Consider the following 16722-nt stretch of genomic DNA (forward strand, 5'->3'; position numbering starts at 1 on the left):
GCATGAGTCTATCGTGAGTCTATCGTGAGTCTATCATGAGTCTATCGTCTAATTTCTCTTTCCACAAGCCTCACAGCCTCTCATCTCATTCGCCTCTGCACACCTCTCCTGGGGTGTGTGTGTGTGTGGGGGGGGGGGGGGGGGGGGGGGGGCGATCTGCTGCATGTGAGAGATGAAAGGGAGGCCAGTCAGTGTAACCTGGCGACGCTGACAAGAGGGGGGCGAGGATGTGTGTGCGCTGTCAGATTGATTTCTCTCCCTCTCTCTCTCTCTCCCTCTCCCTCTCTCCCTCTCTCTCTCTCTCCCCCCCCTGCCAGGACAGCAGGAAACTGTGGAGCGTGCATGCAGGCAGACACCTGGGTCTGCTCCAAAAGGAAGCATCTGGAAGGAGGGGAGGACAACCGAGATGGGTGTGTGTGCTCCCTCTCTCTCTCTCTCTCTCTCTCCCTCTCTCTCTCTCTCTCTCTCTCTCCCTCTCTCTCTCTCCCTCCTTCTGGAGGAGTCCGCTATTGTCCAGCAGCAATCCCGCTGCATCATCAAAAATAGACACACAACAAACACAACACACACACACACACACAACACAACACACACACACACACACACGGATGTCCGACTTGCATAGTTGGCTCTGCGCCAGCGTGCCAGGGGGGCGATAAGGGGTTGTTATTATCATCCCATTATTCTACGATCCACTTTCTAATCCCCCAACCAGATGGCTGCAGGACGCAAACAACACACAACACCCCCGACGCAGCCCCCCGACACAGCCCCCCGACGTCCTGGCTAGAAACCCATCACACATTCCACTGGCTCTGACCCTGGCCGTCTTGAGAAGGGCCCATGCTAGAGCGGGGCGAGTGACACCTGTGGAAACCGTGGAGAGAGAGAGAACCAGAGAGAGAGAGAGAGAGGGAGGGAGAGAGAGAGAACCAGAGAGAGAGAGGGAGGGAGGGAGGGAGAGAGAGAGAGAGAACCAGAGAGAGAGAGAAAGAACCAGAGAGAGGAAATATCTGGTGTCAGTTTGTGTTCCTGACGTCTCCATCCTGCTCACCCTCTTCTTCAGGCGGTCCCTCTCCTTCAGAGTCAGCGTGTCGGCCTTGGCGATGACAGGGACGATGTTAACCTTACTGTGGATGGCCTTCATAAACTCCACATCCAGAGGCTTCAGACTAGAGACAGACAGAGAGAGAGAGAGAGAGAGAGAGAGAGGGAGAGAGAGAGAGGGAGAGAGAGAACAATGATATACACAACAATGATGTACATAGTCTATCCATGTCCAAACGGTGATGAGATATAGAAGACGTGGCTGTGTGTGTGTGTGTGTGTGTGTGTGTGTGTGTGTGTGTGTTCTTACCCATGTCCAAAGGGAGATATAAAGTAGAAGCAGCAGTGGACTCTGTTGTCCACGATGTGTCTGCGGTTCAGGCCGCTCTCGTCATGAAGGTAACGCTCAAACTGGTTGTCAATGTACTGGATGATTGTCTTAAAACTGACACACACGCACACACACACACACACACACACACACACACACACACACACACACACACACACACACACACACACACACACACACACAGACACACACAGACACACACAGACACACACAGACACACACAGACGAGAGAACCACAGGTAAAGGACATAAGATGGAAGCCAGTTCTGGTCTGTACGTAACAAGGCTGAACACTCACATTAATTGCACCTCTCCTTTTACAACATCCAACAGATCAAGAGAGAGAACTCATGCAGATTCTAAAGAGATTCAATATTCCAGATTGTAAAGAGGCCTGTGAGTGTTGAGATGCAGCCCATCCATCTCCCATCTGACCGGCTTTCACTGATAACTTCCTGCTCGGCCACTAGGCGTGGTCAGGGTCATTAGCTAGGCGCCTGGTGCATTCCCCTGACCGCTACCACACTGTGACCTATAGGCACAAAGGCCGCTGATGGACTGATATCCTCCTCACTCTACTGGGCCCTCATTTACGCTGACCAAGGCCTATACTGTAGATCTGTACAGGCTGGGGCGCTCAGTGGCGTAGCACACTAAGGCGCATACCACATCATCACAAGGTCCCTGGTTCGATTCCGGCCATCGACATATCCTGCATGTCATCCCTCCTCTCTCTCACCCATCCTTCCTTCCCAACCCTAACCCAATCTCTACTGTCTCTATCACAATAAAGCAGAAATGCCCTGAAAATATATATATATAAAAAAAAATGATAGATCTTGGTAACTGCTTTAATTTAAATGAGAAGTCCCCTAAAAATAGCAGATAGTCATTATTTGGGAGAGAAGGAGATGTGGTAGAGAGAGAGGGGGGGGGGGTGAGAGAAGGAGATGTGGTAGAGAGGGGGGGGGGGGTGAGACTGATGAGGGGTTGTTCAGTGTTCAGTTGCTTTTCCTCTCTGGCCTGGTATGTGGTGATGGTGGGGGGGGGGGGGGCGGGGGGGGGGGGGGATGTGGACCCAGAGGCACAAACACAGGCATGTCAGGACAATCAACAGGAAATGGAGTTGGGAGGAGGAGGAGGGTGACCATAACACACACACACGCACACACTCACACACACACACACACACACGCACACACTCACTCACTCACTCACAGGAGAGAGAGAGAGAGTAAGGGAATGATGGGGGAGGGGTAGAGGTAGGAAATCGAGAGAATGAGGGAGGGAGGGAGGAGGTGAAGAGGAAATATGAGAAAGGGAGTAAAGAGGAGTGGAGGACACTCAGGTCAAGAAACGGCTCAGATTCAACGTGAAGAAACTATGTTTCTATGTGCAAGCTACTGTAAGTGTACACACACACAATCCCTCCTCTTGCAAGTTCTATAACTGGATGTGCATAACAACTTAGTGACTGAACACACACACACACACACGACCGACACCGACACCGACACCGACACCGACACCGACACCGACACACACACACACACACACCAGTCCTGGCTGTTGATTGCATCTCCATATCCGGGGGTGTCGACCACAGTGAGGCGAAGCTTCACCCCTCTCTCCTCAATCTCCACCGTGGACGCCTCGATCTGCACCGTCCTCTCAATCTTCTCTACAGAGAGAGAGAGGGGAGGGAGGGGGAGGGGAGGGAGGGGGGAGGGGAGGGAGGACAGGGAGGACAGGGAGAGGGGAGGGAGGGGAGGGAGAGGGGGAGGGGAGGGAAGGGAGGACAGGGAGAGAGGGGAGGGAGGGGAGGGAGGACAGGGAGAGAGGGGAGGGGAGGGAAGGGAGGGAGAGAGGGGAGAGGGGAAACAAGAGGGGAGAGGCGAGAGAGAGAGAGGGAATAATCAACATAACCATGCAGATCACAGACAGATGAGGGTCATTCTACACTTTCCAGGGCACAGTTTTATAAAAACAAAAATGTACTTTATTTTAATAAGAGGGATTTCAAGGCAGGGTTAGTTTCATTACTTTTACATCAAAGCATCTTGTCCTTGTGACTCGACTAGAGCTTAAATAACTGGGGCCTAAGCCATGCCTTTGGACACAATAACCCAGCCTAAAAACAACCCCAGAGGAAACCCCCACCTACCCCTGCTGTTAGCAGATCTCAACCTACTGGATAGGTCCAAGCAACATGGTGGAGGGAGGCACCCCATGCCAAAAGGCAGGGCAGTCCAAAAAGACTGCTTAGGCCCACCGCTGCATAGTAGTAAGGGCTTGGGGGCTGTTTTCAGACCAGGCAATAATCTAAGTCATAAGGAGAGTGAGGGTCTTTTTTTTAAGACTAATACAAAAGATGCATGCTTTGCATTCCAGCTGAAGGAACACTATGCAGAAGACAGAGGGGCAGACATGTCTCCATTATTACAGTGTGTGTGTGTGTGTGTGTGTGTGTGTGTGTGTGTGTGTGTGTGTGTGTCTGTGTGTCTGTGGGTCTGTTACCTGCAGCTCCGGGGATGAAGCGTTCTGGGTAGAGATCAGTCAGAAACAGGCTGTTGATCAGTGTAGACTTGCCCAAACCAGACTCTCCTGCAGAGACACAGACAGAGCACCAGAGATCTGAGTTCCTTACATCCACACAGCAACACAACAGCTTCAACCAAGAGCCACATTATAACTGGATGCTACAGAGTGTAACAGGAATAGGATGAGGTTGCCCAAGACACTGGCCTAGAGTCAGTTCAGTTAACCTTGAGGGAGGGGAGGATCCTAGATTCCTGCCTCCTGGTGACTTCTACCACAAGCTGTTTTATGTTATTGCTGGCTACCGTACCAAAGGGTCGTAACTCACCAACGACCATGAGGGTGAACTCAAATCCCTTCTTCACAGACTTCCTGTGGACCTGGTTGGGCAGGTTGGCAAAGCCCACATAGCCCGCCACTTCTGGGAACTGGCAAACACACAAATAGTGTTAAAAGATGTACATTACAACGGCCATTTTTTTTATTTATTTTTTACACCAGCCAAGAAGTGTTTGGCTATTTTTCATAATTTCTTTCTCCCTCTTTCCCTGTGCACTCCTCCCTTACATTCTTCATCTCTTAGTGTGTGTGTGTGTGTGTGTGTGTGTGTGTATGTATGTGTGTGTGTATGTATGTGTATGTGTGTGTGGTGTTAATTGAGATTAAGAGGAAAAAAAAATCGAAAAGGCAATAAAGCTCCAGATGAAACAACAGCGTTTATACAGGATATCCTCTCTGAGTTCCTGCTATAGGGCGTGTGCTGTGTGTGTGTGTGTGTGTGTGTGTGTGTGTGTGTGTGTGTGTGTGTGTGTGTGTCCTATGTCAGGAATCCCTTACAATGCAGTATCCCTCCCCCTAAGGCTCCTGTAGAAGCATCTCAGCCAGAGCAATACTTGAGGTCCAGAGCTGAGAGTAAGAGCTGTACTGGGGTCAGATTCCCACACACTCACCTTCCCTTTCTCTCCAGACTGAGACATGGCTGCCGCTTCTGGTCACCTGAACCTGCAATTAACAAAAGAGACACACAAAACACAGCTCACTCACTCACTCACCACAACGTTGTAAACCCTTCCTTCCTCCAACAGACAACCACTCAACATCAGGGTTAGGGTTAAAAGTATAAAGGCAAAATTGAATATTATTATTGTTGTTGTTGTTGTTGTAGTTGTAGCTAGGCAACGGTGTGCAGGAGATGTTGTTGCAAGTAGAAACAAACTGCAAAAGGCTGCAAAAGGCTTATCTCTGATCTCAACATCATAGATACTCTGCTTTTATCAGGAGAAAAAAAGCCAGAAGTAGAACCATCAGAGAACTCCATCATCAGCCACCGTATACAGTAACTCTGCCAGCCACACATGAACATAATGCACAGTTACTTAATCCCATCATTAATAATAATGACTGATGATGACACTGACAGCATCCACACTAGAACACTCTGACCCCCCCACTCACTGACTGCCCATTAAGGCCTTCTAATGGCTGTATCGTTGGCCAACACACTTAACAGCGGATACAGCGGGAATGAGCTGGACTGGACAACAAGCTGGTTCCCAGAGCAGACCTCCATTTTACAATAAGGCCCAGGACCACACCTCCCTTCACCAAGCGGAGCTACGCTCTGCGGCCCACTCAGATAACACTACGAGGACGCTGGGTGATAGATTGAGCACATAATGACCGCACAGGAATAACAGACCTCTTGGTGTGTGTGTGTGTGTGTGCGTGTGTGTGTGTTATCCAGTGTTAAAGGCCCTTCCATTTTATCACAAACACACACTTGAGAGGTGGAGTGTGACAAGCATGAGAGAGGAGGTCTGGGGAGAGGAGGTCTGGGGAGCGCAGCCAGAGGAACTGAACTCCGTTACGCAACTCTAAAAAACAACAACAAAGTAAGTTCAACCATTTTGAACTTTTTCAGAGTGCCCCCCCCCCCCCCATGTCCAATACTGCAGTTTAATACACCGCAAATATGTGGACTGGCACCGATTTCCCCGTGATGAAGATGGATGTACTTTGCTACATGCCAGGACCTCCTGTATCCATGTTAATAATGTGTGGGCAGAGATCATTCATCCTGACAGGGCCGTTTCAACGAGCACACAGGCAGAACAATGGCTGTTTATCTCCCAGGTTCCTGGAGCCCTTCCTATGGATGGCTGCTCCGCTGGTGGGGGGGGGGGAAACACGCGCCCGTGCAGCTGGCCGCCCGCGGCCCACAACCAGGGGCTACCACACGTAGGACACACACAGAACTGGGGGGGGGGGGTGGGGTGGGGGGGGGGGGGGGGTCAGTCCGAAGAACAGTGGAGGTCATTGCTATTATAACTGCTAGACCCATAAGACAAGGCCAAGACATGGAGTCTATGGCAATATGTTATTACAGTAGCGTGTTTCTGAACTACAGTCCCAAGCCACTGTCAGTTCCTTAGGGAAAAACTAACTAATGACCTAATATGGTGCACACACACACACACACACACTGCATGTTATTCCTGGACAGGCTCTGTGGGAACCAGCATTAGTCCAGCAGCAGATTAATTAAACAGTTCCATTATCGCTGTGGTAATAACACAAAGACAACAGGCCAGGAGAGACAGGCGGGTGGCAGCCTGCAGTAATACCCACAGAATACCCACTTAATAATGGCCAATTAATCTGTTTGGCTTCTGAGAGCCTTACTGCACAGCAACGTACACACACACACGCACACGCACACGCACACACACACACACACAGCCTTGACCTGAGTGAGATTAAATGGTTTGGGCCATGAAGGAAAAATGCCACCTAAGTTAAGCCAAAGTCCTGGCATGTGAGGCGAATACAGTTGATTTATGAATTGGATTACAGCCATGAAAGGGCTTTGGCAGCAGCGGGGCCATTCACCTCACCGCCACGGAGGAAGGGGGGTTAACACACCCTCTTTGGTAAGGCCATTTTTGAATTAACTGGGAACTCAGAATCACCAGTTCTACACCACAGAGATTTAGTGGAAGGCCGAAGGGCAAAACTAATGGTGACTACTGGCATCTCTGATCTGAGCCAGAGGAGCCCCATGGTTGGTCAAGACATGGTTAGCACACACAGACCTGCACACGGGGGGGGGGGTAACACCAGCATGCATGCATGCCTTGGTTTTGTGATGGAAATTGCATAACTGAGCTTGTTTGTCAGCAGAACTGTAACCATGTGTGACCGTTGAGATGAGAACGGTGTCCTTGGCTTTTGTATGAAGAACATGTTCACCATTTATGGTCACGAATTATGATGTTGTTGTGCTTTAAAGAACTTGGGTTGACCTATAAAAGAACTGCTGTCCCATGAATAATTCTCCTAAAGAGAAACTGTATAAAAATGTAACTGAAACTTGGCAAGTTTGGAACTTCTCTGACATTCTCTGACATTTTCTCTGTCCACAATAAAGAAGAAGATTGCTTTGCTATACTCTTGACTCTTGCGGAATCTTTGTTCAGTGTTAGAATTTATACGACGATAATTTGAATTCCCATAACAGCTTCAAGACTGAGTCTGAGCCATGAGAAAAAGAAGAAGAAGAAAAAACAAAAACAATAGGCGGAATGAGAAGGCCTTTCAACCTGGGGGAAACCAGCGGGACAGTTCATAATACACACAGAGTTTAAAGCACAGGATGGCTCTTTTATGATGATGGGGACAGGACAGGAAATGACCAGCCAAGACACACAGGGGACTGATGGTAATGTTATGGTTGCATTATGTTTCACTAGGCACAGAGGCCTAGCAAGCTACTGTATCCCAGCACAGGGTTAGGGTTAGGGTTAGGGTTAGGGTTAGGGTTAGGGTTAGGGTTAGACGGCCAACCAATGTCAGAACAACATCTTGTTTCACTATGCAGCCTACACACCTACACACACACACCTATCTACACACCTATCTATCTACACACACATCTACACACACCTCTATCTACACACACATATCTACACACCTACACACACACACACCAATCTACACACCAAATTAAGTGAAATCATTATACTTCTGTTGTTATGCAGTCCTGCTAACCGCTAACACATCTCAGTCCTGAGCAACTCTTTAACTCTTTAACTCTTTAACCTGCGCCAGGCTACAAACTGTAGCCTACATTCTACCATGTCATTCTAACAACATTCTGTGTTCCCCGAGAGAGAGAGAGAAACACTGCCCCTGCTCTCGTGACATCCTTCTACTAAATGAGAACGTGCAGGTGTCATGGGTTGAAACAACAAGTCTGCCATGTCACTACTGTCCACATGCCGGTGTTGAGGACGGAAAAACCCCTCGCAGTGTCAACGCCCTGTAGTGAACAACCTGCACACGACTGTAGCAACACTCTGACATGTTGCCTTGACTCCTGCTTTGTTTTTCCGTTCACGCCACACTACAAAACAGAAGGAAAGGACCCTCCTTGGTGTGTGGTGTCAGATGCCTTCCCTTCCTCAGCCCTGTCCAGCCCAGCACAGATAAGGCCAGAGGGAAAGGAAGAGGTCACACTGAGGTTAATGAATTGGACCAGAGGAACAGTCTTGCGGGGGTGAGGATGTTGCCCCTAGACACTGATCTACACTCAGTTTGGGACTTCCCCTCCCGCCATGAATAAGGTTAGGACTTGAAGAGGGTCGACTGATCCCAGATCTTCCTCTACCAGGATCTGTCTTTCAGAGCACAACTAAAGGATCCGCTATCATGGCCAACACATTCACAATCAAAACGTTATTATTATTTTTTTTTAATCGACATCCACTCAGCATAAAAGGAAATGAACTGTTGTATGTCTCTGTGAGCCAAAAGATATGAGCCAAGATGGATGATAACTCTTCAATAGTGGCCCTCCGCCATGTCTTAGCTAAGGGAGACACACAATGAGAATGGATTATTGTTTCCTTCGGTTATTGTGCAGTTGTCTAAACATTAAATTTATTTTATGAGGACGTGATGAATAGTCAAAGTTCAACAATAAATGAAATGTAAAAAGGTTATGTCACACTGAAGGAATTTATTTGAACTTAGTACAGAAATGTACACGCTTTGCCAGGTCAAACATGGCCAGACGCATGCGTGCGTACTGTCGCCTACTGACGGGGCCTCCGCAACAACACCGCCTTCAGCCTTCAGCCTTCAGCTCCTTCAGCCTTCAGCCTTCAGCTCCTTCCACATTTACATGCTGTCATTTCATCAGTCGTACTGCGTCTCAGTCCTCATCAGCAAAAAATACAAACAGTCCATCTGACGTGAGAAATGTGTGATGTTTAACAATAACGTGTGTTATGGTAGTTCTGAGGAGACACTGTGAACTTTTTCTAAGTTACTGTTTCCCACTGAGAAGTTGGATGTTTGCAGGAAATGAGCTGCCTTTTGTTTGCAGCTGTTGGATTGACGTCCACACCCAGTTCGAGAGATTGACATATTATAAACGCCGGGCACAATATGAGAAATATGTCGCCCAATATGTGGATGATAACATTCAGTTTAGGCTTGATGGTTAATCCAAACAATATATCTAATCTAAAATCACAAACATTATTTCAATGTGCAGCATTTAGGCCTAGGCTACAAAACTATTTGTTCCATGTCAAACTTCAGCATGCAACAGTTTCTCCTAAAAGTGTCAAGTTCCAACTTCTGTCTCTGATCTCGCGAAAATTCCTTATGTCTTTCTCTCTCTAGCTAATATTGTAAAACATCAATAGTAAACCATCGTCTGAGACCTTACCTGTGTGTAATTTACGAAATACAAAGAAACAGAAGTATTTTCTAAATCCCAAACCAGGGAAGGGACTCCGGAAACCGCTCCAATGTATTCCGCCCTTATCCCATGATGCTTATTTGTCTGTTGTCACGGATGGAAGTCTGTGTCACTGGGGCCATTTTGGCTCAACCAAAGGAAATTGAACAGTATTACGGACAGGTCGACATAGATCCAAGATGGCAGTCAAAGCGTTACAGTTTCTCTGCAAGGCGGTTATCGTTCTTGAAGAGTGATGTCAGATCTGGGTGTCTAGACACGCTTCGCTGTGAGGGGGAAGGAGCGACATTGTTGCGGCCTCTGTCCAGGAGCAGCGCTGAGTCCCTCCGGTAAAAGTAGCGATTGACAACAGCTGTTTAGTCCAATAGCATGACAAATTGATGGCAAACATGTAAAGCAATATTCTAGACCTAGACTCAGTGCAAGCTGTCTGAACATTTGCTTTCAATCATATGCTAATATATATATATATATATATATATATATATATATATATATATATATATATATATATATATATACACACACACACACATATATATATATATATATATATACACACACACACACATATATATATATATATATATATATATATATATATATATATATATACACACACACACACATATATATATATATATATATATATATACACACATATATATATATACATACATACATACATATATATATATATATATATATATATATATATATATATATATATATATATATATATAGATATATATATAGTACCAGTCAAAAGTTTGGACACACCTTCTCATTCAATGGTTTTTCCTTATTTTTTATTATTTTCTACATAGTAGATTAATATTGAAGACATCAAAACTATGAAGGAACTCATATGGAATTATGTAGTAAACAAAAAAGTGTTCAACAAACCAGAATATGGTTTATATTTTAGATTCTTCAAAGTAGCCACCTTTTGCTTTGATGACAGCTTTGCACACTCTTGGCAAGGTGTGTCCTAACTTTTGACTGGTACTGTATATATATATCAATGTAAGCTAGAACTCTTATGTTGTAAGCCATTATTTTAGGATGCATACAGTATGACGTCCTAAAACATACTCAGTCAGAGGCAATAAGCACATGCGTCTGAACATGTTAAACACCTGCTGGCATTAGCCCTCGACACAGGCCACCACTGTAACTGGGATTACCTTCCTTTTATATGGGAATACCAACCCATGGAACCATGGCAATAACGAACAATAACTGCGCTGGGAATATTGTATTCACGGGGTTGTAATATTCAATCGAACTTTACGTAAAAAGTGATGTTGTGTCAGACGTTGAAAAACAACATCTTGGTACAGCCGAAAGGAAGGAGAACATTTGGGCATAAACAACCGATTTTGATGTGTACTATTTACAGTTCCAACAAAAATAATATCTTGCGTGCATTCAAAACTGGAGGCAATGCTATATATGTTATTGTCCATGCTCTATTCATAATGAATGCACTACTTTTACCATCCATTCTTGTTTTTTGTCAGTTAGAAAAATCATAGCGGACTGTAGCCTATATTCTGACTTCCAAGTGTCCTGTCTCTAATGGCGTTAGTCGCCCTTTTCATGACAAATAACTGTTCACACACTCAACGCGCTCTGGACCGCTTTGTATTCTCATCCAACTTTTGTGCCCTCTCATTGGTGCCCTGAGGATGCGGGGACATCTGATTGGGCGAAAGTTCTTCCTCTAGCTTTAACAGTTGGACCCCTCCCCAAAGCAGATATTCGTGGTCCAGCGGCACTATGCTTCCAGTTGTTTTTAACAGCCAACCAGTGAACTAAATCGGCAGCCCATTGCAGACCGTTTTAAATGTAGCGAGCGATGTGCGGATAACAAATCGAAGCTCTTCATCACTACAGCTCTCTCTCTCTCTCTCTCTCTTTCTCTCTCTCTCTCTCAGACATTGAGTAAAGGGCAGCATCCAGACTAATAGAATTCACTTTTGACCAGGAGGAATTTCTAAAAAACTAAACTTCGGTAAGAAGGAGCGAAGATGGTGTCGGCTGGACTGGAGATCCTGGGACTGGGGCTGTGCGTCATCGGCTCGTTCCTGGTGATGGTGGCCTGCGGGTTGCCCATGTGGAAGGTGACGGCTTTCATCGAGGCCAACATCGTTGTGGCTCAGACCCTCTGGGACGGCCTCTGGATGTCGTGCGTGGTGCAGAGCACGGGCCAGATGCAGTGCAAGATGCACGACTCCGTCCTTGCGCTCAGCCACGACCTGCAGGCGGCGCGAGCCCTCACCATCATCTCGGCGGTAATGGGCGTGCTGGGGCTGATGGTGGTGATCGCCGGGGCGCAGTGCACCAACTGCATACGCGAGGAGAACATCAAAGCCCGGGTGGTGAACGCCGGAGGTGCCATCTTCATCATCAGCGGCCTGTTTGTGTTGGTACCTCTCTGCTGGATGGCCAACAGCATCATCACGGACTTCTACAATCCGCAGGTGCCACCGTCCAAGAAGAGGGAAATCGGGGCCGCGCTCTACATCGGCTGGGCGGCCACGGCACTGCTGCTGATTGGGGGTGCGCTTCTCTGCTGCTCCTGTCCTTCCAGCGGGAACTCTGGCTACTCGGTCAAATACGCCCCAACCAAACGGGCCACGCCGAACGGGGTCGGGGAATACGACAAGAGGAATTATGTGTAGCTGTTACCCCTCTTTATGGGTAAGCAAGCTGTGCGTAATTGTGGACTTTTTGCACCTGCTGTTTTATAACTCTGAACTTTGAAATCAATGAAAGCATCATTGCCTTTGCTACACTGGCCTTATAAACACTGTTGAAGAACGCACTCACTCATCCTTTTTGCAACATCAGAAAAAAACAACTTTTTGGAGACTTTGCGTCGGCTATGGCTATCTGTCTGAGGATATGTGGTAGCCAATGACAAAGAGGAGCGTCTATGTTTTAGGTACCTGTATTTTTAACGTCCTATACTGTATTTTCTATAACGCTCGAAATTCTTTGCATTTTGAAATGTTTACCGTTGTAAAAACGTTTTCTTTCAAATATCCATTTCTATCGACAATATCCATTGTCTTTTTACTCCAAGGTGCAAATTCAGCATCTACTAACTTTGAGTAACTGTGATTGCACTCCTTAACACACAACATGATAGGCCATTTCGGCCAATGTATTGGCGCTGGGACTAGGGGGCTCAAATTGTCGACTAGCCCATACAGACATGTATGTTAAGCCAAAATAAAACTCAGGCATGCCTCATCAGTGGGAACCTTTTTTGCATAAGGCCATCAGACTCGATTTTGATAGGCCTACAATATATCGGATGTCTAAAGTGTTAAAGCTTTACACATCTATTTTGGAGATTATTGTTTTCAGATGCAACTTTTTTATTTTATTTTTAGGTTTCATACAGTCCACTTTTTGGGCCATTGGGGCCTGCATTTTTGTTTTTGTATGTAAACACTGTGCGATATGTGTTTTTTTCATGGATTTGTAGGAATAAACTGCTGTTTTATTTGTTTTGTGGATGTTTGATGGTTATGTATCTCATGTATTTGATGCAATATTCTTTCTTTCCGTCAACGTGTTACTCTGAGATTAAACTGAGCATTGTCTCAAACTTAATTGATCAAAGTGTTTTATTGAAACTACTGTAATAAAATCTAAATCAATATTCCACGGTAAAATATCACAAAAACACTAAAATGTATAGTTTGTACGTTTGTGATACTATTTAGGAGTGCGCTTAACGCCTGCGTAATGCATGCGTTCTCACCACGTATCCACAAACCCCCACAGTGAGAAAAAGTATTTTGGTGAGCCATAGAAATCCAAATGACAATACCTATTCAGCGAGAGAGGGGCTCTGCTGTTCCACACACAATACCCCCCAACCCCATCCCCCTTTCACACCATCTCTCCCTCACCCGCGCTGTTTAGCAGGCGTGCAAATTGAGGCTCGAGAGAATTTGCTGGAAACGTCTTACCGCAAGTCACTCCACCACCGCAACCCCCATTTCCCGCCATTGGATGGTCCTATTTGTTATTGTTGAGAGGCTCATTGGGGCTCAGTTTTTATACCAATACTGTTATTATCTGTTCAGATAAAAGAAAGTGCAAGATATGCCGAACAAGATATGCCATCCATATGTTTATTTATAATGCGACTATAATTCTCCGCTGTTCAAAGCTTTGGCTGGATTTTCAAAGTTACTTTAACTGGCCACTTAAGAGTCTTAGTGGGTCATATGCCCACTTTAAACCAGAAAATAGCCATCAGAACAACTTTATGCTACTGTATATTACCTAGATGTTGGGCTTAGTAATTACTCTTTGCAAAACGTCTCATACAAAGTTTCAATGGAGAGAAAATGTATAGGTCTAACCACAAGCAAAAAGGAAGCATATGACACATAATGGCTGCATAATGGCCACTTGACAGAACTGCATTACAACAAGCTCTCAGTCTGAACCAAGCCTCCCCCATCCCAGTCTGAACCAAGCCTCCCCCATCTCAGACGACCCAAGCATTTTATGTGGCAAATAAGTGCACAGCATCTGCATCCCAAACTGTTACAGTCGGGTTTCTGTGTGACAACAAGCTTACTTATAGGCCCTCTATAGACATTGAAGCTCTGGGGTCTCTCTGGCCTGCAGGGCTGGGACGCTCTAGGAGCTGTTTTTGTGGGATTGTTAGTTCCACTCTTCCAGCCACAGCACAGAGGGTGACGAAGCGAGGGGTGTGTGTGTGTGTGTGTGTGTGTGTGTGTGTGTGTGTGTGTGTGTGTGTGTGTGTGTGTGTGTGTGTGTGTGTGTGTGTGTGTGTGTGTGTGTGTGTGTGTGTGTGTGTAGGGTTAAGAGAGTGTGTGTGTGTAGGGTTGGGGGTGCACCTCTAAAAAGACCCCCATTCCAGAGAGAAAAGCGGCAAACAGTGCCGGCAATGTCACTCAATGGACCCTCACCATGGTAACCATTTAGAACCTGCAGTTGCCTGGCTACAGAGCCCTATAACGTCTTGGTATGGATGAGCCTAATAAAGGCCCCAGCCTGCAGACATTCCGACAGACAGACACACACACACACACACACACACACACACACACACACACACACACACACACACACACACACACACACACACACACACTCAGACAGACTCCGCAGTCTGGACCATGGTGAAAGGATCGCCTTAAAGCTAGTGATTTGGCAATGATCACAGCAGCAAGACCACAGATATGATCTTTCTATAATCATAAAACACTGGTTCCAAAATGTTCTTTCCAGAGTGACTCCAAAGTGATGCACTGGGAAAAAAACAACAAGAAACCCAACTCAAATACAGACAATAACAACAAGACAAGAAGGGATTATAAATACTGTATTTAACATTGACATACTTAAAAAAAAACGTTAATTCTCAACATGTAAAAACATTTGTCAATACAAGAATACAACACAGCTTTATCAATCTCCTCAGAAGCAGACCGGATGACATAATGGTTACTGACCACACAACAGGTCATTTTGAGGGCCAGTAAACCTGACCCGTCTGAGAGGGGGAGACCGGGACACCAACAGGGTTTTCCCAACTTATAGCAAATGTTAAGTTTGGGAAAGACAAACTGATCCTAGAACCGTGCTTACGGTTTATCCATCGCTGTGATCGGGGGCTGGGCTGCGTCGTTGTTTCTCATCACCTGAACTTTAACCCCTGACTCTGGCCTCAGGTCAGCGGAGTCAGAAGTCACTTCCCGCTACTGACCACTCATGATCTCATCACCCGGGAATCCTCCACGTCACGGAGGTCACAACAAACCCTGACCCTTGAACCTGCAAGGCAATTTCCTTGAAAGCTACTCATACTGCTGTTAGTAAGGAGTCTAACGATGTGGATTCTTGTATGACTATTACTTCTCCTCTCAGTCAGCATTCTGATGAAAAGAAAGCGATTTACTTATCAAACGGGGTGATTCAGACCTATAAACAGATGACTCAGACAAAGCAAGTGCACTCAGATAAAGTGCCCCCCATAAAACTAGTTTAGTTGCTACGGCGATATACAAAAGGGACAAAAGCGTCTTGATCGCTGGAATGAGCACGTACATGAGCCACGATCTATTAGCTGCTAGGTGTAAGGTTAGGGTAAGGTTGGGGTTAGTGGTGTAAAACGGTTTCTTCTCTTCCATGGTCAGAGAGTGACGACCCAGAAGGGGAGGAGGCGGCCATTGCAGTGACTCAGAGCTTTGTCACAGCCCAGCAGCAAGATCAGACTTCCTGCCACTGGACAGCGGAACAGGAAACAGGAAGGAACGTGTGGGGTGTGGGATAGGAGGGGGGAGCTGAGATCATTAAACACAGTCTAATCACACATGTGAAATGCTCGCTATTATGGGCTTGCTGGTTGTTTCACAATCCTAGTCTCACACACATCACACGCACGCACGCACACACACACACACACACACGCACGCACACGCACACGCACACGCACACGCACACACACACACACATGCACACACGCGCACACACACACACACACACAGATGGAGATGGTTTGGACATGTCAGCAAATGAGAGGCAACTCCCACTAAGATCCCGCCCAAGACATTATTGTTTTGATTGTCAAAATGAAGTAAGATGTTTCAGTTCCTCTTCAGTGTGTCCAGTTCCTCTTCAGTGTGTCCAGTTCCTCTTCAGTGTGTCCAGTTCTCCTTCAGTGTGTCCAGTTGCCCTTCAGTGTGTCCAGTTCTCCTTCAGTGTGTCCAGTTCCCCTTCAGTGTGTCCAGTTCTCCGTCAGTATGTCCAGTTGCCCTTCAGTGTGTCCAGTTCCTCTTCAGTATGTCCAGTTGCCCAACATTTCTATAAGACATGCAAAAGATGAAAGAAAGAAAGAAACATATTCCAGACACACCATAGATGAATCTTACACACACACACACACACACGCACACACGCGCACACGCACACACACGCACGCACGCACGCACGCACGCACGCACGCACGCACGCACGCACG

General features: G+C 46.5%; 2 protein-coding genes across 2 annotated transcripts in view; one reads left to right on the forward strand and one right to left on the reverse strand.

The window, feature by feature from the left end:
* LOC310807219 (septin-2) overlaps positions 1-9790 on the reverse strand; it is a 24836-nt gene extending 15046 nt beyond the window's left edge. The window contains exons 1-7 of the mRNA XM_083673584.1: positions 9672-9790; positions 4888-4939; positions 4266-4365; positions 3917-4003; positions 2957-3080; positions 1358-1492; positions 1055-1172 (exon numbers count right to left, since the gene is read on the reverse strand). Coding sequence (XP_083529710.1) covers positions 1055-1172; positions 1358-1492; positions 2957-3080; positions 3917-4003; positions 4266-4365; positions 4888-4914 — 591 coding nt within the window. The 5' untranslated portion in view covers positions 4915-4939; positions 9672-9790. The remainder of the gene's footprint in view (positions 1-1054; positions 1173-1357; positions 1493-2956; positions 3081-3916; positions 4004-4265; positions 4366-4887; positions 4940-9671) is intronic.
* A 1739-nt stretch (positions 9791-11529) lies between these two features.
* On the forward strand, positions 11530-13331 carry cldn5a (claudin 5a). Its single transcript, XM_083673602.1, has one exon. It carries the CDS (start codon positions 11738-11740, stop codon positions 12389-12391), a length of 654 nt encoding a protein of 217 aa, XP_083529728.1. The 5' UTR covers positions 11530-11737; the 3' UTR covers positions 12392-13331.
* Positions 13332-16722: the final 3391 nt, after the last annotated feature.

This window comes from Argentina silus (assembly GCF_951799395.1).
Source record: "Argentina silus genome assembly, chromosome: 7".
In the NCBI taxonomy this organism is placed as follows: Eukaryota; Metazoa; Chordata; class Actinopteri; order Argentiniformes; family Argentinidae; genus Argentina; species Argentina silus.